The sequence below is a fragment of the Rhincodon typus genome, chromosome 38, assembly GCF_021869965.1.
Source record: "Rhincodon typus isolate 14 chromosome 38, sRhiTyp1.1, whole genome shotgun sequence".
Taxonomy (NCBI): domain Eukaryota; kingdom Metazoa; phylum Chordata; class Chondrichthyes; order Orectolobiformes; family Rhincodontidae; genus Rhincodon; species Rhincodon typus.
This window is the reverse complement of record NC_063369.1, coordinates 10961493-10984671: the sequence shown is the minus strand read 5'-3', so window position 1 is coordinate 10984671 and position 23179 is coordinate 10961493. Positions and strand designations below refer to the sequence as shown.

The 23179-nt window shown below is 41.2% G+C and overlaps 1 protein-coding gene across 11 annotated transcripts in view; it reads right to left on the bottom strand.

Moving 5' to 3' along the window:
• Positions 1–994: 994 nt before the first annotated feature.
• The window catches only part of LOC109928451 (dedicator of cytokinesis protein 7-like), a 151758-nt gene continuing 129573 nt past the window's right edge, over positions 995–23179 (bottom strand). For 7 of the 11 annotated variants that reach the window (XM_048617946.1, XM_048617947.1, XM_048617955.1 and 4 more), the window contains 10 exons: positions 22149–22292; positions 21485–21616; positions 18564–18578; positions 13990–14115; positions 13145–13234; positions 9323–9559; positions 7053–7196; positions 6144–6250; positions 5514–5681; positions 995–5062 (listed from right to left, as the gene is read on the bottom strand). In XM_048617946.1, coding sequence (XP_048473903.1) covers positions 5020–5062; positions 5514–5681; positions 6144–6250; positions 7053–7196; positions 9323–9559; positions 13145–13234; positions 13990–14115; positions 18564–18578; positions 21485–21616; positions 22149–22292 — 1206 coding nt within the window. In that variant the 3' untranslated portion in view covers positions 995–5019. Of the gene's footprint in view, positions 5063–5513; positions 5682–6143; positions 6251–7052; positions 7197–9322; positions 9560–13144; positions 13235–13989; positions 14125–18563; positions 18579–21484; positions 21617–22148; positions 22293–23179 lie in introns of all 11 variants that reach the window. The other 4 variants (XM_048617948.1, XM_020528389.2, XM_048617956.1 and 1 more) reach the window with 2 other exon arrangements.

The following is a 23179-nucleotide window of genomic DNA, read 5'->3' as shown; positions in this document are numbered from 1 at the left end:
AGTAAAGGAATTAAGGGTTATGGTGAGTGGGCGGTTAAGTGGAATTGAGTCTCAAAAAGATCAGCCATGATCTTATTAAATGGTGGGGCAGGCTGGAGGGGCCAGATGGCCTACTCCTGCTCCTAGTTCTTATGTTCTTATAGTGAAGAAGCAACACAATATTTACTGTCTCCAGATGTTTCCATTAGTACTAATTTCTAAATGCAGTTGGAAGTGAATGTGGAGAAGCTAGGATTTTTGGGTGGTCTGCAGAGTGCAGTGCCCTTGGACAAAAATGTTCAAGAATCACTTGAACCACCTTGTGTCTCAAATTTCTGTGCTGTTTGAAGTCAATGAGAACAATATTCTTTGGAAAGACTTTAACATACACCTGGTACATGCAGAAAGGTAAACGGAGCAACAGTGAACTGCAATGTCACGGTGTGCAATGCTACTTTTGTGAAATGTGGTGATGCAGTGCAACTTGAAGCTGGAATGCAGAGTCAGGCAGTGCAATCAAACCCCAGCCTTATCTATCACCACTCTCAGCTGCAATGTTGCGGTAACACAGTGATTGTTCCATTGGAGAGACGCAACCTGACGTGTTCTCTTGCAATGGTCCGTTGGAACAAACTCTTAATGCATTTTCGCACCCAACGAACTATGTGTAGCAAAAACTCTCAAAAATCAACTGAAACAGGAGGGGGGGTGGGGTGGTGGTGTGAGGAAGATGACATTGATCAAAAATAGTAATTTCTGCACAACATGTTTGAAACAGGAACATGATAACCCCACGTTTGATGCTTTCATCAATAAAAAGGTGACATTAAACAGTCTCAGTGAATTGAACTGTAGCCTCATCTTAACAGTGATTTTTCCAGGGATGAGTGACAAAGTATTGTTAGTGTTATCCCTTCATTCTGTAGCTCAACTGTCCCCTCTTTCAGGCCAAGAATGACTGGATTTAATTAAAGGCAGGGAAGCATGGGAAAAACAAAGAAAAAATGCACACACATCAAAGCAGAGATTCTTTATTGATTTACACAGATTATTACAAGTTCAAAAGAAAAATCCATCTCAAAGACAAGCTCAACCGTTTCCTAAACTCAACCCTCCCCTCGCAAAATAAAAGTGCAAAGGTACTCTAGAAAAAAAAAACATTGAGCTAACACAGCAACCTGAGAAAAACAGGTTGAAGACGGGCAGGCAACACTATGGGACTTGAAAACTCCCAGCAACCAGTGCTTTGGAAGATGTCCTGTGGCACTGTTCCACTTAACAAGAGGCGGTTCAAGAATCTCAGTCACTGACAGAATTTTATCCATATAATTGGATAACCAGAACCTACAATCTACAAACAACTTACACTCAATTTTTTATATATATATAATATATATTTATATTATATAAAATATATATATTTTACTTACACACACACACACACACAAAACAGCACTAATAGTGAGGCCTGACTCCAATGAAATAGTTTTGTTGTCTTCTTAATGGAGGGAGATGGTTTCTTCTTCCCAATTACTAGATAAGAATATAGCTAACAAAAGCTTGTTTAAATTCAGAACACACTGCACTGAATGCATATGAATGTGGTCTAGCTATAAGAAAATACAAACAAGAAATTGCTGGAAATACATAAACAGGTTAGCTAGTTCCAGAACAGGAAATAACTCTATCTTGCACTCAGTGCCCAGAGTTGTCTGGTAGTGCTTGTGGACAGTCTAATGTGAAAGACATCCTCTTAGTACACCTTACTCACATTAATTGACTGACTGTATTACACCAGAATTTTCTTATTTTGGATTTTTAACATGTGCAATTTTTATATCTACATCAGGCAACAATGGGTTTAGTGACAACTTTCCCATATTTATTACTGGTCCCTGTAACTCAGATATATTATGGATTGCAATATATAGCATTCTAATATAAACAATCAAAAATACATATAACTAATATTGCCTTAGTGTCTCTGCACCAGCTGCACTACAGGAATGTCACCTTATGAGAAATCATAGCAATGCAGTCAGACTTGTGGTATAATTCCTGCCACAATAAGAGATTGGCAAAATTCTATATGATTCTCAAGGTTCCCTTATAACCTCTTCCAGCCTCTGACCAGTGAAGGGAAACAGTGCATTCTCACTCAAGATGTCACCGCCTTGAAAAAGTGCACATTCCACATTCTCCTTCCTGCTGCTATAGTGGTATTTGGCAATGAAATTCTTTTTCCCTGCCCAGTTCATTACTGCCCTCTTATGCTGTTCCCAAATTTGGTCCCAATCCATCTTGTTTCTAATGGCTCCTTTGTTAAACCTAGTTTACAGGCTGAATCAGTCAGGTTGATGGTAGGTCAACCCCACAGGCCCCTGAGCAGGAGGTCAGCAGGCGGTTTCCAGCCCTGGTCCCTGCATGTTTTGTGTAAGTGCGTGGGACTGGTAGGACAGGACAAAAGCTGAATCCACAACGATGACTCAGAGGTGCACCAACACCAGCTGTAGCAACTTAGAAAAGGATAGCGACAATCCTGGTGATTGCCTGAGGGCTGCCGGCATCTATACCCCTCCCTTCTACTAATCGCTCAGTCAATTTCCTTTCAGTTTGGCTGCTTATATGCAAACAGCTTGCACCTCGGTGCAAGGAGTCTAATATAAAAGGAATCGGGAGCACAAACCTATAAAGTTTGTAAACGTGAGCATCTAGTAGACATATCTAGACTAGAAATATAGCTCCCTCCTCTCTTTGCAAGTGGAGGGAAAAGTGGGACAAACCAGCCCTAGCTAAGTAAATGTCTAATAAAAGCCCTGGTTACTGGATTTTATAGACAAAGTGCGTCAGACCTCAACAATTTTTAATAAACATGCTCTGTGTAAAAATCCCATTAAATCTTATTTTAAATAATTCTGAATAAATAAGAATAAATCATAAAAAATACGGAAACAGATCTGAGTAAAGATTACAATCAGCTTGTTCCAGATGAGACAGCAGGATCAGGTTTTAACCATGACAGCCAGAACGGACTGTCTCCAAGGATAAAGGCACTCGGATTGTATGGGAATATGGTGGCTTTATCCAGAATTCTCTCCTTGGTCTTCTTCAAACATTGAAAGGAGATGTAAAGGAAGTTGCCCCTGCCATGAACCAAATGCTGGTTTGGGTTGATGGGAGGAGCCAGGTGTAAAAAAAATCACACATTAGATACCAGGGGATTCATGTGCCTTGGACCTGTCACTATTTATAATGAAGTCAAGATAATCAGAGTATAGAGTGGAAAATTAATTTGGTCTCTTTTAAATTAAAGGCAAGCATTAACAGAAATACAGATACACATAATATAAGACCAATAACAATGAGAGAAAGGGTGAGAGAATGCTCAACTCAGAAGGTTTCATTCTGAAAAAACGGTAACGAATGTGGGGGACTGAAGTGATGTGGTGCACATCTACACATTTGTATTGAGTTAGGGATGTTTCTGTACAGATATGAAGATATGATGCTATGTTACTGCAAGCATAGCATTAACTCTCTGGCATTCTTAAAATATAGAACGTTTTGGGTCTTTATAGTGTTAGTTCAGCCCCTGAATACGGACATGAGGATTAAACATTGATTGCAGTAAGACCGCTTTTTTTGACAGATACATTTTCATAACACTGTAAACAGCATTAACTTTACATGATCTGTAAAATTTGACCAATCACTAACAGTGCACAAAGGTCTCCTCTATTCTGGAGTGACTTTTTCTTTTAAACAAGGAAGCAAGGATTTCCTAAAGCAGAGGCCAACATCATCCACTACAGGTCTATACATTCTCTCCCACTTTAGGATGCGGTACTCTACCCCTATCATCACTTGGACTTGCACACAGATGAGGGTACTGTTTAGTAACCCGGTCTACCAGCTGTGTCCAAACAAAAACCTTTCATCTCAGGCACATCTCCAAAATTCCTTGTTAGCCCAGTTCATTTGTCAGCTGGGGTTTGCAGGAAAAGGTCTGAGTGGATGTGCTGGGATGTCATTAGCCTCTTCAGGTGCTACAACAGGCAGTTCCTCCACCTTATTGACTAACAAGGTTAACAATGCACAATCGGAGTGCATGAAACACCACAAAACTCGGCAACAGGAAACAAAATGGAGTTGCACAATCAGGGCAGGTTATTTCAAAGTCTTATTCCAGGTCTACAGCCTACATCTACTGGAAAGGAATCAGTGCCTGAAACCACCAACTGACTAATTAGTGGTTCCGAGAAGGTACATACATAAAATATTTGCATAATGGAAATAGTAATGACATTACAAAACAGCTACTAATTGACCAATGGTGGTGATTGGTAGGCATCACAGTGGTATAAGTCTGCTTTCCAAGTTAGTGGTATACTTAATCAAGATTGACCCAATACATGTTCTGTTATACAATGCCAACTTAAGGCAGTGCCAAATGCTGCCTTTTTGTATCTCCAGACACTTTTGTGTCAAAAAAAAACTCTCACAAAAGAAAGATCAGTGCCCACTCCACAACGTGGCGCATATCCAACTTTTCCCAGTTGTTACTGATACAGAATGGCCCATGTAATACTGCATAGGGCACAGGTGTACAGGACATGGAAAGAACAACATATCAAGCAAAGACAACCCTTTGTCTCATCACTGCAGCATCTCCAATGGACGCAGACAAGTCTTTTTCTTCAAATGTCTGCATTTTCACAAGTTAACTCACTCTTGGCAATGAATGAAATGATGCCACGAGCAACATAAAATCAGCTCATACAGATCTAGCCACCAGGCTGTCTCAGAGCTACAATTCTTATTTGGAAAATGGTTTCCTGTGACTGGACTGTGAAAGCAAAGCTTCAGTCACACTTGGCTTGGATTTTGTAGTCACCTGCCTTCTGTTGTATGAGACCTGAAGAGAAGGCTTTAAAGAAAATAGATGCTGAGTACTGGGTGTCGTCCCTTCTACATGATCCTCCTTCATACCAAGTCCTTCATGCACGAGAAAAGAAAAGAATAAAAGCATCCACAGGGTCTTCAAATTTCCACTTTACGCAGACTCGATCTGCTGAAAGAATTCCTGGAAGAAAAGTACTAAGTTTAGAGGAGGGTGTTACAGACAACCACTGCAGTGTAGCGAAACTGATGGCTGGGTGATGAGAGGGTCAGACAGGAAGGAAGGGAAAAGACAAAAAAAAAAAATTAATCCCTGGGGCTGAGAACCAAGTGGAAGCAGAACATGGGAAAGGTAGAAGGGTTGAATGAGTGACAGGGGCAGGCAGTACAAATGGGTGTAAAGAGTTGGGAAAGACAGCGAGACAGAAAGTCAACAGAAGAAGAGACTAAGCAAAAGGAGATGGAAGAATGATTTTCTTTTAAAAGCAAAATTAAATATATGGAGTTGACAGGGAGAGCCAGAAGAGAAGGTAAAGCATGGCAAGTTGAATAAACCCAAGTCTCCAAAGTGGAACACAATTTCAGCCAAGTGAGTGCAACATTCTCAATCTCAGACCTGTAGGAGAATCCCTTACCGGTGGCTTGTGCTGGGTATGAGAGACTTGTATAACTGGGGAATTTTCCTGTTAATCATTGGCTGTAGAGACTCCTTCAGTCGGTGATAGTTCCGTTCCAACTCTCGGTGGTACTCCTTCTGGTCTGCCCCAATCAGAGTCTTGTTCTTGCGTAAAGCGTCTTCACAGCTGCAGATAAAAGACTTGCTTCATAGGTGTATCACATGAAATTTATCATTGCACAGAACAGCTTTGCAAGTGTCATTGTACATTACAAAACCTGCCATGTTACCAGGAGATACTGTGAATTTTGCGCACTCTTGATCTGGTCCACATTTCGGTGAAGAGTGGAGGTCAGACACTGCCTTATAGTGAGGGAGACCAGCCAGTTCTTAATTAGCAGCCACTATTCTCCTTTAATCTACATTCACCCGACTGATGCTGGCCTGCAACTAGCATTGAATGAAGAACTGGTTCACCACCCCCGTCTCAACAAAAGGATGATGTATGTTGGTAGGGTGTTTAAAAGGAAGTTTTAAAAGGGGTCAGTCAGAATGCGACTACTGTTTGTGAAATCGAGGGAAGCTGGGAGCTGTAATGCAGAGTGACTCTGTTGACTGGTACATTGGAGACACAAAGATACTGACATACCGCTTCATGAAGTCTTTGAAGCAGAGGCGTAGCTTGTTGTGATGTCGGAAGAGCTTGGGATCATCTGGAATGTCTGCTAGGAAAACCTGGGCCACTTCCAAAGGCCCCTAAGAAAATTCCAGAGAGAAACCAGGATTATTTCAATGGGCCATCTGTTAGAAACTTCACAAACCTAGAAACTGCCATCATTTTTAACCATATGCTACTTGACATAATATTACAGTCTAGAGGTGAAGGTTAAAAGACTTGGAAAAGAAAAACAATGGAAGTAAGAGTACATAGGAAGTAGTTTATGCAAACTATAACTTGGTCCCTTCGCACCTTTTTTTGTAAATACACTGACTCTGGAATATGGAAGCTCAGATAGCAGCTGTACACCATGCTGCTAATCCATGTGGCTATTCTTCATTTAACAAACCAGGTAATGACTGTTTGGAGAATTTTGATTGTGAACATGGGAACAGCAGGAGACGACTTAGCCCTTTGAACTGGAGACCCATTCAACATGAGCATGGCTGAGCTGTGAGCTAACTCAATATACCTATCATCGGCCCATATTTGTGTTTGCACTGTGTGTTGGCATAGTAGTAAGATGGACAGGACTAGTAATCCAGAACCTCAGGTTAATACTCTGGGGACATGGGTTTGAATCACCCATGGTAGATGGTGAAATTTTAATTCAATAAACATCTGAAATTAAAAGATAGCCTAAAAATCATGTAACCAATATCAATTATTGTAAAATTCCATCTGGTTCTCAAATGTCCTTTAGGGAAGGAAACTGCCATCCTTACTCAGTATCACCTACATGTGACTCCAAACCCACAGCAATGTGGTTGACTCTTAAAAGCCCAATGGGCTGTATACATTGGGACTTATCCGGCTATAGAGTGCATGAAGGAACTGTACCTGGTTGACTGTGGTTCCTACGCTTCCCTGCAATACCATCTGCAACATTTTGGCATCTGCTGGATCCTGGTGTGTGGCAAAAGCCAACTCTTGGGTCTTCTTTTGCATGTCTTCAATCGCGACTTCAATTGGGATTAATATAGTCTGAAAATGGGAACACAGGATTTATAAATATAAGAGTGCAAACAGTATTGTCTCCAGAACCATACTTAATTGTTTGTTGCATTCTCTATGTCACTGACTTCCCTAAGAGATCCACTGTGCTCCTGAACATTCTTTATCACACGATAACATCAACTCGAGGGGCCGAATGGTGTTCTCTTGTTCCTATTTCTTATGACAGATATGGTTAAGGAAGGTCATTTCACCAAAGTACCCTGACTTTCCTTATTACTCCAATCTTCCTCATTTTGAGCTCATTGCTTCACCACAGTGAATTATTTGCCTGGACCAACAATTTTAATTCCTTACAGAACCTGGAGGTGATGGATGTAGTAGCAGCGATAACATTCATGAGAAATGGTGACAGTCAGGACCTCCAGCAATCACAGCACTGAGGGTCATGTTGCCAACCTGTGACAAGGATGATCAAAGTTGCAGGGTCAGCCAGTCACACAGTGGTGAAGGGCCAGCTATGGAGCTGCACTATCTTGGGGTCGGTCCATCAATCAGGACCCAAACTCTCTTAAGCAATTGCTGATGAAAGGTAAAACAGGGTCGAGAAACTTCCTACTAATACATTCAAGTGGAATATCAGTCAACAGAAATGTTCTAGCTACACAGCTTTATCATCTAGATTGTACATTCAGTGACGTTGTCCGCTTGGCTGTCAGCCATGGGTAGCACTCTGGCCTCAGAATCACAGGTTTCTGAGTTCAAATCCCATTCCAGGGCGTGAACACAAAAATTAGGATTGACACTCCAGTGCAGCATTGTCAGAAGTGTTTTGTTCCGGATGAGATGTCGGAGGGAAGAAGGAAGGATCTGCCCGTTCAGGTGGATGTATAAACTGATATGTCACTATGTCAAAGAAGACCTAGGGAGTTTTCCCAGTGCTCTGGCCAATATCTATCCCTCAGCCAATTTCACCGGACGAGATTATCTGGTCACTATTACATTGCTGGTTGTGGGAGTCTGCTGTGTTGCCGTGTTCCCTACAACAATAGTTGTTTTAATAAATTACACATTTTTTACACACACATGTAAATATATACATCTATTATTATACACATTATATAGCTCGCGGAACATAGGCGTGCAAGTGCCTAGATGGGTGCAGCTCCAATAACACTTAAAAAGCTTGACACAATTCAGGACAGAGCAGCCCCCTTGATTAGCATCCACCAAAACATTAAGTCACTCCATCACTGACACTCAGTAGCAACAATGTGTACTATCTTCCATTTAGAAGGACAATGGAAGCAGATAAGCACCCCTTCCAAACCACTCATCATCCTGACTTGGAAATATATATCCTTCCTTCACTGTCGCTGGGTCAAAATCCTGAAATTTCCTCCCTAATGTCATTGTGGGTGTACCTATAGCACATGGACTGCAGCAGTTCAAGAAAGCAGCTCACCACCACCTTCTCAAAGGCAACTAGGGATAGGCAATAAATGGTGGCCTAGCCAGCGACACCCACATCACACAAGTGAATAAACAAAACGTGACCACACTTCAAAAATATTTCATTAGCTGTTAAATGCTCTGAGATATCCAGCAATTGTGAAAGCTGCTATATAAGTGCAAATTCTTTCTTTCAAAACCTAATTTGTCATTTACAGGCCTGATGTTTTAAGTGACTATTTCTCTCTCACACACACAGACACAGACACACAATATATTATAGATATGAAAAGAAATCACAGAATGCAGGACATTGTTGTTAAACTTTCAGCTCCAGGACACAGGGCTGAAATCCAACTTGAAGACACTGGATGGAGATATGATCTTATTCAGACGAAGAACAGATGGCATAGTGATTGCTTTACACCTCAGTATCAGGCTGCAAAACTGTTTCTAATCTAACACATTCACTCAAACATGGAGATAGCACAGCAAACACACACAACACAGTGACAATGAACATTTTGTGCAGATAACATACAGGGAGGATTTAAAACTATAACTGGTTAAAAGATAGGGTAAACACTCTCAGAAACCTCTCATCTTGATGAGAACAAACCACCTCTGCTCTACACACAACCCCACACTATCCTTATTGATCAAAGGGCATTTGATTCAATGGAATCCTGTCATAGGGTCCCTACCTCTTCCTTATGGATGACATTGATCCTGGTTTTGATGTAGGGGAAGGCATGCGAGGTTGTGAGGATAGTCTTCCGTTTATACTGCTCATGCAGGTCCCCATGAGCACGACCATCTAATGTAAAGGGTGTGCAGTACATGAAGCAGCGCAGGTTATAATTCTTGTCAAAGTAAGTGATTCGGTCCTTCATCTCATAGGTGTCGAAGAAAGGCTCAACGTATGTGATCTGTATGTATGCCTGAAAAACACAAATGCTCTTCAGAATGCTTTCAACTTCAGTAGATTAGAAGTCAGACAGAAAGGATCCAAAAATGACACAGAAAATACAAATATAAACATACTGACGTCAATCCTCTAGAAAGTTGTATCCTAATAAAATGTGCCTATTCTTTTCCCATGACCTCAGTATCCAGTTTCTGCTCAATCACTAACTTTGGTCCACAAAAAAGTATTTGTAAATCTTTTTCCTGCTTTCTGTTCTAAATCTCTTTCATTTAATGTTGTGCCCATTTCTCCTTTTTGTAAACCCCTTAATGACTAGACATGATAAATTGCCCATCTACCTTGACCTCTCCCATCATTAATTTTGAACACCTCTATCAAATGCTCCTGAAACAATTCCTGTTATAGAGAAAATTGGCTCAATATTTTAATGCTTACTTTATCATCAGCACTTTATGTTTGAATGCTTATATTTTTTCATACCAGGCGGTATCCTTTTAAGATACAAAACAGGATGACTTGTTTGGCAAATAGTGTAAGCAGCAAGTGATAGAGAGGAATAAGCATGCCACAACCAATGGATCAGATCTACGCTCTGCAGCGCTGCCATTTCCAGTCATAAATGGTGGTGTCCATTTAAACATCTCACTGGGGGAAGAAGCTCCACAAATATCCTCATCCTCAACAATGAGAGAGCCCAGCACATGATAAAGGAGAAGTGTATGCAAAAATCTTCAGCCAGAAGTCCTCAGTCTCCTTCAGAGGTCCCCAGCATCACAGATGTCAGTCTTCAGCCAATTCGATTTGCACTAAAAGATAGCAAGAAACGGTAGGAGGCACTGGATCCTGACAACATTTTTTCAACAGCACTTGAAGGCAGATGCTCCAGAATGTGCCGTACCCCTAATCAAGCTGTTCCAGTACAGCTGCAACATCAACATCCAGATGACAATGTAGAAAATTGGCTAGGTATGTCCTGTACATAAACAAGCACGATGGATTGCACTCAGCCAATTGCCAGCCCATCAGTCTACTTTCAATCATCAATAAAGTAATGAAACTTGTCATCAACTGTGCTATTAAGCAGCACTTGCGCAGCATTAACCTGCTTACCGACACAGTGTTTGGATTCTGCCAAGGCTGCTCAGCTCCGGACCTCATTATATCTTTGGTTTAGTCATAGATAAGAGAGCTGATTCCACAGGTGTGACTTCCAATGACATCAAGGTGCATTTGACAGAGTGTGGTATCAAAGAACTGTAGCAAAATTAGAGTCAATGGGATTTTAGACAAAAACACTCTGCTAGTTGGAGTCATACTTGGCAGAAAGGAAGATGACGTGGTTGTTGGAGGTCAGTCATCTCAGCTCCAGGTCAGTCCTACAGGAGTTCCTCAGGGTAGTGTTCCTAGGCCCAACCATTTTTAATTGCTTCATCAATGGCCTTCCCTCCAGCATAAGGTCAGAACTGGGTATGGTTGCTGATGATGGCACAACATTTAGCACCATTCAGGACTTCTCAGATACTGAAGAGCTCCATGTACGAGTGGCAAGAAATATTTGTGCTTCAAAAGTGGCAGGCAATGACCATTCCAACAAAAGAGAATCTAACCATCTTCCTCAGAGGCTAGGAACCCTACAGTGATTAATGCACCTCTGGATTCCCCAAAGCCTATCTACCATCTACAAAGCACAAGACAGGATTGTGATGAAATACTCCCACTTGCCTTGCTGAGTGCAGCTCCAACAACACTCGAAAAGCTTGACACTATTCAGCACAAAGCAGCCACTTGAATGACACCATTTGCACAAACACCAACTCCCTCCAAACTAATATTTAGTAGCAGCAGCATGCACCTCTACAAGATGCACCGAAGAAATTCACCAACGCGCCTCAGACAATATCTTTCATCACCCTCTAGAAGGGCAGGGGCATCGGATAAATGGGAGCAGAACTGGTTGCAAATCCACCTCTAAGACAGTAAGCATCCTTACTTTGAAATATACTGCTGTGCCTTCAATGTCGCTTGAGGTATTATCTTTAATCTTGTGAGTTTGAAACTAAATCCCTCTGTTCTTCCACATGACAAGCCCATTTCCCATTCAATGTGCTTACTTTTCTTCTCCCAAATATTTAAGTACCATGCCACCTGAAGCATTTTGACCATTCCGCTATCTCAATATAGCAGCTTGCTTTGGACGTCAATGATTAATTCTGTTTCTGAATGGAGTTTTGTCCCTCTTGCCCTATAGCCAATGCAAGTCACTGATGTACAGAATAATTACAAATAGTCCCAAAACAGAATGCTTTTGGACACTACGAACCACTTCCAACCAGAAACTGCTCTTAATTTTAAATTTTTAGTCTTTGATGGTCAAAATGTAGTTTGTTAACATTGCTCTAATCTTAAAGACCCCTTAATCAATTCCAATAGTTTCATGTTACATACCTTGTCAAACACGTTTAAAACATCACCCAACACATCTGCTACAGTCTGAAGAACTAGCAGACATGCCAAACACAATCTCCCTTCCTACAACGTGTGGGTTGTTTCCAAACATCATCTCTTCATCTAGATATTCAGTAATTTAATTTCTAATTAAAGATATTTACATTTGCCTTAGCACAGATGTTAAGTGTATTGTAATTACTTAGAACAGTTGTCTCCCTTTTGCAAAAATGACCACTCTCTTGACCTACATAACATATTCACCCCCAATTGAAGACTGAAATAAAGTTTTTACATTCTCTGCCATTTCTTCCTCAATTTCCTTTAGGCTTTACCCCATCAAGGTGTGGCATATTGTGCTTCTTTAGTTTAACTAACCTCTAATATTTCCCTTTTATTAAGTTTTAAATGATTTAGGATTTGTCTGCTCTTCAACAGTTTGTGACATTCAACCAAAAGGTTTAAATATCACTGTCATTCTTTGTTCATCTTTTACTAATTCACTTCCTTCTGTGTGTTCCATTGCTAAATTTCTAGCCATAACAGTACAAATGCAGAACTGCAGGTCAAGGAAAGAACTGGCTCCTCAAAATGGCTACATAAAGAATTTACCAATGCCAAAGAGCTGCTGGAGTATGTTAGCATTTCACCTTTGGGCCATGGACTACAATATGACCAATATGACTCAAGCCTCTTCTGTTAACTGTTTGTAAGTATCTAAAGTGATCTAACCTTGAGTAATCTCAATGTAGATCCTAATGAACAAAGATCCACTGCATAAGACTCCTCCTATTTGTTACTTTTTTATGTACTAAATAAACACCTTTATGCAAAGACACCAAAAGTGTTTCAGGCATTAGAAGCTTTAGATTAGTGCAGGACAGGAAGTTGTTAATGTTTGGAAAAAAGGCACACTGGTGTATCAGAACAGAGAGATCTTTATGCTGAATTTATCTGAGGTATATACCACATGGAACACCCGAGGTCACATCTAAGCTCCTCACTTTGACCTGCAAAGTAAAAGCATGCAATGGCTACTCAAATGCTGTGCACTGCAGACTGGAATGAGTGCACAGCTTGTAAATCAGCTAGGCAGGCTGTGATGGTGAGTAATTTTCATCCCCATATAATGTGGTGTTGAGATTGCTGTTACCTTATTAGGATCCAGTTTAGCTTTGTCAACCGGATTGGAATCTTTAATAATCTCAGCAGCCTCTTCACCAAATTGGTCACGGTAAAATTCCTGCCACAATGCAGAACACACTGATTTAATGACAGCATGTACAGAAACCCCATTAAACTTCAGGACTCATAAGTACACATTATTAAGCCACCTAGTGGTGGTGTTATCAGGTCATTACTTTGCTATTCACAGCATCAGACTATATTTCTATATAACAATGATGCTGTTTCATCTTCTCAGTGATTATCTATTCTGGACCTTCCAGCATGAATGGTAGGTCACAATCCTGATAGGTCATGCCCAGTATACACACAATGTTCACTGAAAGTGGTACTTTAACGGTTAAATCCCACAGTCTCATTTCTGTCAGAATTAGGTGTCAACCACATTTCCAATGAGTCTCTCACAGAATCAAAGGGTCATGCGTTCAAGTCTCACACTACAGGGGTAAACAAATCTCAGCCAATGCTCCAGATCCATGCCGAGGAATGCTACACTACAGGTGAGTTATTTCTAGGGTAGTAAGTTAAACTGAGTGTGTTTTTTGAGGTGAATGTAAAATATCCCACCACACTATTACGAAGAGGAGCATGGAAGTCATCCCTGGTACCTTGGTCAATACTTATCCCTCATGCAAAATCATGAAACAGAATATGTTGTCCTTATCACATTCCTGCTTCCTGTGTATCCCACAATAACTGACTCCGCTATAAAAGTACTTCACTGGCTATAAAACGCTTTGGAATGATTTGAGGTTGTGAAAAACTCTGTAAAGCTTTCTTTTCTTGAAACTGATTTTTGTCAAACTTGCTTACCTCAAGCCGATATGAAATCTCTGCTAGCTTAGTGATTGAAGGCTCCTTGTAAACAAACTCCTGTTCATCCAAATCTCCAAACTTACAACCATAGAAACCAACTCGAAAGTAAGTCCCAAACATCCTCTTCGAGCCCTATGTAAAGTGGAGATTGGAGTGTGTAAACAAACAAAGCAAAGCAGTGACATGTTCAAACCTCCACTCACACTCTATCGCTTAAATCTCATTATTTGGCCAGTATTATTTTTATCAAGGCAATCTGGTAAGGGCTAAAGACTGTAGCTCATTGTTAAAGGTTTAGTTTGGCTGGCCAGCAAATATGGCTTGAAGACCAACGTTGCTTTCTCTCTGCTTGTTAACACGCCCTCAACTTAGATTAATTTCTTGTCTCACTAATGCTTTTAAATATTTCAATGACAACTAAGGCTCCCTTAGAAGGGCTGTACTACTTTAGTATTACATTTTGCAAGTTCCCCTGTTAGCCCCTCTAAATTGTGCAGAATTTAAGATGTAGCCAGACCGAGATTGACTAAACACATTTCAATCACTCTGTAGGCTTCAACTGGATCATTCATTTCTCTCTCCATTCACTTTCCAGAAAATAATTTCTGACATAAATGGTTACAACTGCCAAAGTGGTCAAAGCTGAGCTAGCACCCCAGGCTATTAATCAAGAATATCAACACACAACCTGATGATGCCAAAGCAGATCGAGAAAATGCATGAAATGATTTTAATTTCTACAACCCTCTGAGGGATGAAGATAAATCCAGTAACTGAGTAGAAAGCAAAAGGGAGAGGCCAGAATGAAAATCATTTTAATAGAGAGGCCAGGAGGGTGTGGGCAGCCTGTTAGCATCTGAAAAGCCCAGCAAGGTTGGGAAGTGGGGACCTGGATAATTTTAACTGCCAGGCCTCAATTAAATAAGTTTGGGCAGTCTCCCATCTGACAACCAGCTGTCAGTCTTGACAGCCTGGGTTTTGGTTCGGAATGCCTTGTAGCATCAGGAAACTATGGCTAAGAAATCTTGGAGATATTCCCCAGCAGTCAGTAATGATGGGTGGGGAAGACATTTAATCATGATATAGGGAGACAAAAGATCATGGTTGCAGGGGATTCAAAATAAAGGTTGGAAAGTTGGTTGATTGCAGTGATTGGGACCTTCTGTATTTCTGCAGTACTCCCGAAATGTTTGGTCAAATTTTGTTCTTGTTAAGGTTAGGATGTCTGTGGTTGGTAATGATACTTAGTTCTGATTGACTAAATGTGAACCACTGCGTAAAAGAATGTTCTTTTACACTCCCTGAAGATTGAGACTTGACTGTATCACCACACCGCTGATATTGTTGACTTCACCTATGCTTTATTTCCAGATCTCTTCAACAGGCTCCTGCACCAATCAACAGGCTTGGACACCTCAGTGACACCCACTCAGGTCCAGACACTGCTGCAGACTTATTTGACAGCACAGGGCCAACTTGCTGTTGAGTGAAGAGCTGATCAATATGTCAGCCTGGCAGCTAGGACCGAAAGGCCAGGTTTTAACACATTGCAGTGCTCACCCTTGCCAAATTGATAAGTCACTTGTACAGACTTTCACTCAGTTAGCAGATACTTAGAGAAATTTTGATAGTTGAAATAATACCCAAGAATAGGAGTTGATTGAAGAAATGACTGATTGAACACCAGAAACATTTGAGTAAATTATTCATTCATTTTAAGTGATCTTCAGTACAAATAATATAATTACTGTAAGTCTGTAAAAAAATTAAAACAACTTACCACAGGATGGAGTGAGGAGACAGTAATGACCAGCAGCAAGTGGAATAAAGGAGAGAGCACACAGAAAGAATCATCAATGGATAGACTGTACACCAATCATATGTACAGGTGTCCACTCTTGACACCAAGGTGTGAGCGCTGCTGCCAAGATGGACAGTGTGTGAACAAAATCAATTCCTACCTCATGAAGTTTCATTTCCCTCCCTCTATCCTAAAAGATATGTAATTTACCAGCCGCCGGATGATCAGATGACCCCTACCGATCAGTAAATGGTCATCGTTCTGTGCAGTTTGAGAAGAGTGAATAGGCACACCTTGCCCTTCAGAGGGATATCATTCTAAGTTTGGACTGTGTTTCCTGACTGGCAGCAGCAGTTCACCTCAGGGTTTGTCACAGGGAAACCACAACACACCTTCCCCCAACTACCTCCAACCTGATAACAGGTAGAAGGCACAATTTTGGCTGAAGAGTTGTCACACGTTACGGTCAATGCTTTTGGTTAAATCTCAATTGAACATGTAACTGGGCCATGTATCGCTATAAAGCAGAGGCATCTCTCTCACAGGGTCTGAATCAACTCAGTTTAAGATAACCATGAACTAGAGCCCCAAGATTAGAATGAACAAGTTCCATTCTATCAGGTGAGCCCAATGCTGCAGTAAGTTTCTCAACTTAAAACTCCACCTTGGTCACTTATGAAGCTTTCATCATCAGCCCCTCCATATAATGTTCTGACATACAAAGGAGTAACTTACCAGAGGCAAGGGCTTATTGCTGACAAAATAGTTCACATCCTTCTGCAGTGCAGTGAAATTATAGTACCCAGAACTAATGCATTTGAAACATGTCTATTAACTTAAATGATATATACACACACACACAAAAAAAAAACTCAAAATTAACAGAAAAACCATTCAGCAGGAGCACATCCCTGACTACATGGCGCACACAGTCTTAACAGGAGCTATGTTGTAATAAGAAACCATTTTACAGCAGCCTTTACAAAGTACAGGGGACAGTGACTTCATTAAAGCATCAGGCATCCTGCCTAATGCTTTAGAGTCTTCATCTCCACACTGACATAAAACCTGCTGGCTTTCCTCAATAAACCACTGCTTCCTGCATCTTAACACAAGTTACAGTGTTTTATGGCCCAAGGGCTAATGGCTCATCTGCCCAGAATCCAACACAGCCACAATCAAGCAGCAACCTTTTCCAGCACACCTAGTGTTTGGTTCGGATCCACCAGAATGTTACTTTGTGTTTTAAAATCAATCAAAATTTTAATTTCCACCTACTCCACCTCAACCACATTCACATTTCTTTTTGGGGAATGAGCCAAATTTAAATTTTGTCTTGTGTTTCTATGCAGGTTTTCAAAAACACAGGAAAAGAGCAACCCACACATTGACTACCCTTTCCCACTCCCGTGGAGTTGGTGGGAGGAAGCCAGCAGATGTGTTATCAGGTATGCTGCAAACACAAGCAGAAACAGCTGTGTGAGCCACAAGATGTGTGTGATGGAAATTATTTGGTTATAACATGACTTGAAGGTCAGTGTTACAAATGACGTGATCACGCTGGGAAACGTCAGTCAGTGAGCAATACAGGGTGACTATGGAACTGTCAGGCAATGGGATATTAACTTTAAGCTCTCTTCAGGCAGCCCTCTGGATTTATCAGTTCACTGAAGAACACGGAGGCACTCCCTAGAAATCCTGAAGGGGAGCTCATTTCCCATCTGAGAAATTTAATTTGACAATTTAAAGACCTGGTGATCCCTCCACAGGTGTGGAACTCACCATCGTTTTCAATACTAAGGGCTCAGCATCTTAGCTTTCTTCCTTAGTCTGAGAGACTGACAGAGAAATGCCTCCAATATACCAACAATATTGTTCCCAAGTCAGCAGTGTTCACAGAGGGACACCTTTTCTCATTCTCAAAACACAGATAGTCTTAACTCCTACAAAAGCAGGCGAAACTCACGCTTCAGGTGAAGGGCAAGTGCAAATATCTCAGGGCAAGGGTTCAGGACTCAGAACCCTGGGCAGTCTTCCAGCTTTTCCTTTGACATTGAATCATGTGTCTCCCAATCATAAATTAGAAAACTTGGTATTGACCAAGACCTATTCCCCATAATTATAAAGTGGCTCAGATATATAGCCCAGAAGTTAACTGATTAGAATCCTAATCTGTGCTAAATTTATTAATCTACATTGGGGATCTATATTCCTGTGTCCTGAGAATGGAGAAAATTTCCTGAGAGTTTGGTTCCTGCCCTCTAACCTATACGCATGTGGAGGAGTGAGAACAGCATCAGGCTGGCTTTTTACAGCCTGCAGTTGTCTGGTGACACTCGCTGTCTAGACAACATCAAGGCTGAACCTCAAAGCATGTGGCAATAGAAACTAAACAGTGAGTCAGCACGAGGGTGGAAAAATTAGAAACACACTTTAAAACATCAAGTGGGACAAGCTAAGAGCAGCTTGCCTACTGACCTCAAGAAGGAAATGGTGTAATGTGAAGGAAACAAAGACAGGAAGAAATCATTGGAAACGGTATAAAAATAAAACCAACAGAAATGGGTAAGTGTCATTCCTTCCTCCCTCCCGACCCTAGACAATCCAATGGCTGCCTGAAGCAACTTCCAAAGCCTGCACCCAGTTAGTTAGAACAGGAGATATTTTCCAGTTGGAGTGTGCGTTGTCTCCTCACATGACACAGCCACGACATGCAAAAGCACCATCATCATACAAACAATTCAATCCGCACGGAGTGCATGCAGCCTACCTCCCAGCCAGAACTCTGCACATGGACAGAGAGGGGGAAGGGGAGAAATAAAGCGAGAGAGACAAAATTCACTGATCAATTAATACTCAAACAGATCCAGGAGTTAACACACAATTCTGAGGTAAAGACTACACTCATTATTATGTTGCATTTCAGAGCCATTTAAAACCTATGATCAAAAGGATGGTTTATCAGAGTGTTCTGGCAATGACAGCTCTAAAGTGCACAAATCAGGCAACACTGCAGCAAATGTCAAACATGGCTGTATAAACCAGCAGAGTGAGGGGTGTACATCACTCAGTGTCATGTAAGGGTAAGGGATTTATATCAATGCGATAGCGAGGGGACTATATCAATTAATGTCACAGAAAGGGGTCGATTTCATTGTGTCACAGCGAGGATTTTGTATTCGTTAATATCACAACGACGGATTTACATTACTCAATGTCATAGCCAGGGGCATATATTTGCTACTGGAACAAGACAGCCCAGTTGCTGTCAATGCAAAATGTACACAGTCAAGGTCACAATAAAGGGCATGGATCAGCCAGTGCCACAGTAAAAGGTATACTAGGGCCAATGTCAAAGCCAAAGGAATGCAGTAGCCACTGACAAAGAAAGGGGGAGGAGGGGAAATAAATTGCTCAGGATCACATTTATCAAACAGCACGTTGGCAAAGAGCAACTGTACATTTGTCATTTTAAGCTTGATGTTTTCATTCCATTGTAGGAATCCTACCAAGACACTGCCTCCAATAATCAAGTTAAGTCACAAAATTCTCACATCTCATCACACAGCCTACAGTTAGAGTCATTATGAAGAATGTAAGATTTTCCTTTCCAGAGCTCAAAACTCCAAATCATTCTGTTGTTGTACCTTTACAGCTTTGGACACGCATGCCTTCAAGGTGGGAGGAAATGAGACATTGGCACCAGGTAGTAATTTCAAGGCCACCAGGAGGGGGTGGGTGTCAGTGTAGAGTGTGTCAACACCAGCAGAAGGACAAATGGACTCAGCAGTGATCATCAAAACTGTGTTCACTGATTACAACCAGGACAAGGAATGCTGAAAAGGGTAACCAAAACAACAGGGGTTTCAAAATTCCGTCTCTTTAGCAGTGGACTGGGACAAGAGGAACCCACACTACTGGTGACAAAATTCTAAAAGCAGCAGACAGCCACAGAAGTTTTCCGAGCGATGTGCCAAGCATTGAATTAGGATGAACACCTTGGCTGGTGGGGTTAATTCCAACACTAGGGCTGGTTGGGAAAGAGGATGAACTTTAAATCGGAGAATGAAAATTAATCTCAAGAACGAAACTTATCATTCAGGATCATTTTTTCTATGAATTACTTAGAATTTTTGGGATAATTCTCAGCAGATTAAAACGTGTGTTTTCATTTGCATTTTGACTTTTGTTAAAGATGTTCTGTGTTATTCCAGTAACACCCCTATACTGTTTGAAGAATGGCTGGATATCAAATACTGAGCAATCTGGAATTTTTGTGACCTTCCTCGGATAACAGTCAATTATCTATGTCCTGTACTTTTAAGTAATCGTGGCAAGTAAGATTTACGATCCATGACAGACTGCATACCCATAGCACTGTTTATCTTTCAAGAGGGCCACGTATCAGGATTTGCCTGCATTGTTAAACCAACATAAGTCACGGTCACTCACCAGATTTGACAGCTTGGATTGCAATCAGCCGTAAACTGACGGTACATGGCATCTTGAACCAAAGTTTTAGCCATTTAGCTCAAACAAGTTGCATGTCGGTTTCAATTAGGATATTGGCAGGTACAGCTCAATCAAGATTTTGGAACTGAGAATATTTTAAATACAGTTCAAATTTCAGTGTGTTATTTCTTTGCTTGCAGAGGTGACTGGTCACACACCTGACGAGTGCAGCAGCCAGCAGTTTTATCAATAATCCCCAAGTAGTACACTATCGCCATCTCATGGCACAGACTAGGTCCTGCAAGCATGCTACCACTGCTTTCTAAACCTCGTTTTTTTTTAAAACCCCCCCCCACCCCCCCACCCCCGACTACCTGGGATAATACTTTTTGTCACAAGCATCTGTACATGCCTGTGGGTTTGTGCTGCTGAAAGCTGCAGCAACCCTATCCACTGGGACCAGCAAAGCTTTGGAGTCTGAGCTCATCCAAAACCCTGCAGCCCATATCCTAATTTGCATCAAATCCCATTCACCCATTATCTTTGAATGTGATGACCTAAATTACATCCTCATTCAGCAATGCCTCATTTTTAAGGTCATGCTCTTTTGTTCAAATGCCTCCATGTCCTCACTTCCTCGTTACCTCTGTACCATCCACGTTCTCTGAACTCTTTGCAGCTCTCCAATTCCCCGCTCTGACTGATTTCCTTCTGGTTATTGGTAGCTGTGCTTTCAGCTACTGAGATACCAAGGTCTGGAATTCCCTCCTAATCATGTCCACCTCCTCTCTTATAATACGTTCCTTAAAACCAACCATCTGCCTTAGAATCTCTGTATGTCTTCAGGGGTTAAATTTGCTCTGATAACGCTTGAAGAGCTAGGGGGCATTTTTGTATACATTGCATGATAAAGTTTGATGGATTTGGCAAGGTAACTAAGGCAGATGTGACATACTTCCCAGAGTGCTGCAGTGAGAGAACAGGCAGATTACAATGCTGCCAACTCCACTGACAAATTATGAGTGCAGACCATCCTCCCTCCCCATTTGCAAAATCAAGTGTGGGAGGAGGAGTGCTTAATGAGGAAGGGTTTTAGCTGGAGTGACGGACAAGGACACCCACTGCCACCAAATATTGTATAAGTTTTCAAAAGGCTTATTTATAATTATGTATTTCCCATGTTGCATTTACTGAACAAAATCCTAAGCAAAACACAGCTATTGCGTTAACGTGCAATACCTGATTTGGAATTTTGTTAAAAGCATCTTGTAGTCTTCCATGGATTGTTGCCAGTTTCTTACTGTCCCGGTTGGCTTCGTGGATTGGGATCAGGATCTTGTACACTTCATTTACAGCTTCATGCATCCCAGCCTGGTGAGTAAAAAAACCACACTGTCAACATTAGAACTGAAGAGCTAGATGGAAAGGTTCCTACCTCCAGACACCGCCACCAGCTCAAAACTGATGAGCAGATTGGCAGCACCACAATGGCTCATTCTTAGGCATTGAGCAACCACCAGATAATTATTTCTTTCCTCATTAAGAAACCGATGCAGCAGATTTGCTGTTCAGTTTGATGCACATTATGTTATTACAGCTTGTTCCCACAGCACAAGCATATCATGACATAAGGATATGCTACCATAAAGGACGTTGACATTGTAACTGTGCGATTTTCCTCCAATACATTACGGTACTGTGGTAGGATTTTATAGCTTGAACAGTACTATCTGGACTGGAAGCGGGTGGTGGGTAGGTGGTGTGCAGATATGGAATAAATGTTAAAGAAAATAACTCCAGGTACAGGACAGGGATTCCCAAATGTATAATTAGAGTGAGCGGAAAGGAACGAGACCCAAATTAAAACAAAACAAGAGGGAAGACAATGAAATGTATTGTATACCATTGTAAAGGAGGATGCCGCTTGCTCAAGCAATCCCACCAGACCAGCTTCTGTGAAATATTTCCCGGCACAAATTCCTTCTTCATCAGGAGAAAGAACATCATCTGATACAGCTGATTCCTCAAGAACATTCGATGATATGTTCTTTGGGGAAGAAAAGGCATAGAATTGTAAATTTAAATTAAAACCAATTCTTAATCCTAACTTAAATTATATAACAGTTTATATTTATATAGTGAGTTTAATATAATGAGATTTCCCAAGGCATTTTGAAGGAGCATTATAAAATAATGTATAACACTGAGCCATTTAAGGAACTATCTGGCTGGATGACCAAAAGCCTGATTGAAGATATTGGTTTTAAGAGGTACCGTGAAGAAGTAAAGCTTGGCGCCTAGGCAACTTGAGGCATCACAATTATTGATGGATCATTAAAACGAGGGATACTCAAGGAGGTTAGATGACTGCAGTTTCTCAGAATGTCGTGGAGCTACAGGAAATTACAGAGACAAGGAGAGGCAAGGCTGCAAAGAGAACACTGTGAAACCAAAAATGAGGTTTTTAAAATCAAATCATTGTTTGTCTGGGAGACAATATGGGCCAGTGGCCACAGAACTGATATGGGGACGGGTCACGGGCAAGTTAAGGGTCCAAAGTAATACATACTTTTCCACTTTGTTTTGGGAAACACACACATTAGTACTCAAAGGCCCTAACAGTTTCTTATTATGGCCAAGCTTTTGTCAGCTACAATAGCAGATGAGATATTTTCAGTCATAAGATGCAAGCGCTTCTCGAAAATGACCTGAGCACCATCCTTGTTTAATCTGCAATAAGTAGCACTCAGTGTTGAGGCGGTCCTGTCCAGCTCAGAGATACTTACCAAACCACATGAAAATTTAAAATGGATACTATACCTCTATTAATCCCTAAATAAAAACCAAAAGAACTGCGGATGCTGTAAATTAGGAACAAACACAAACTCGCTGGAACTGCCCAACAGATCTGGACGTATCCGGGGAGGAGAAAAC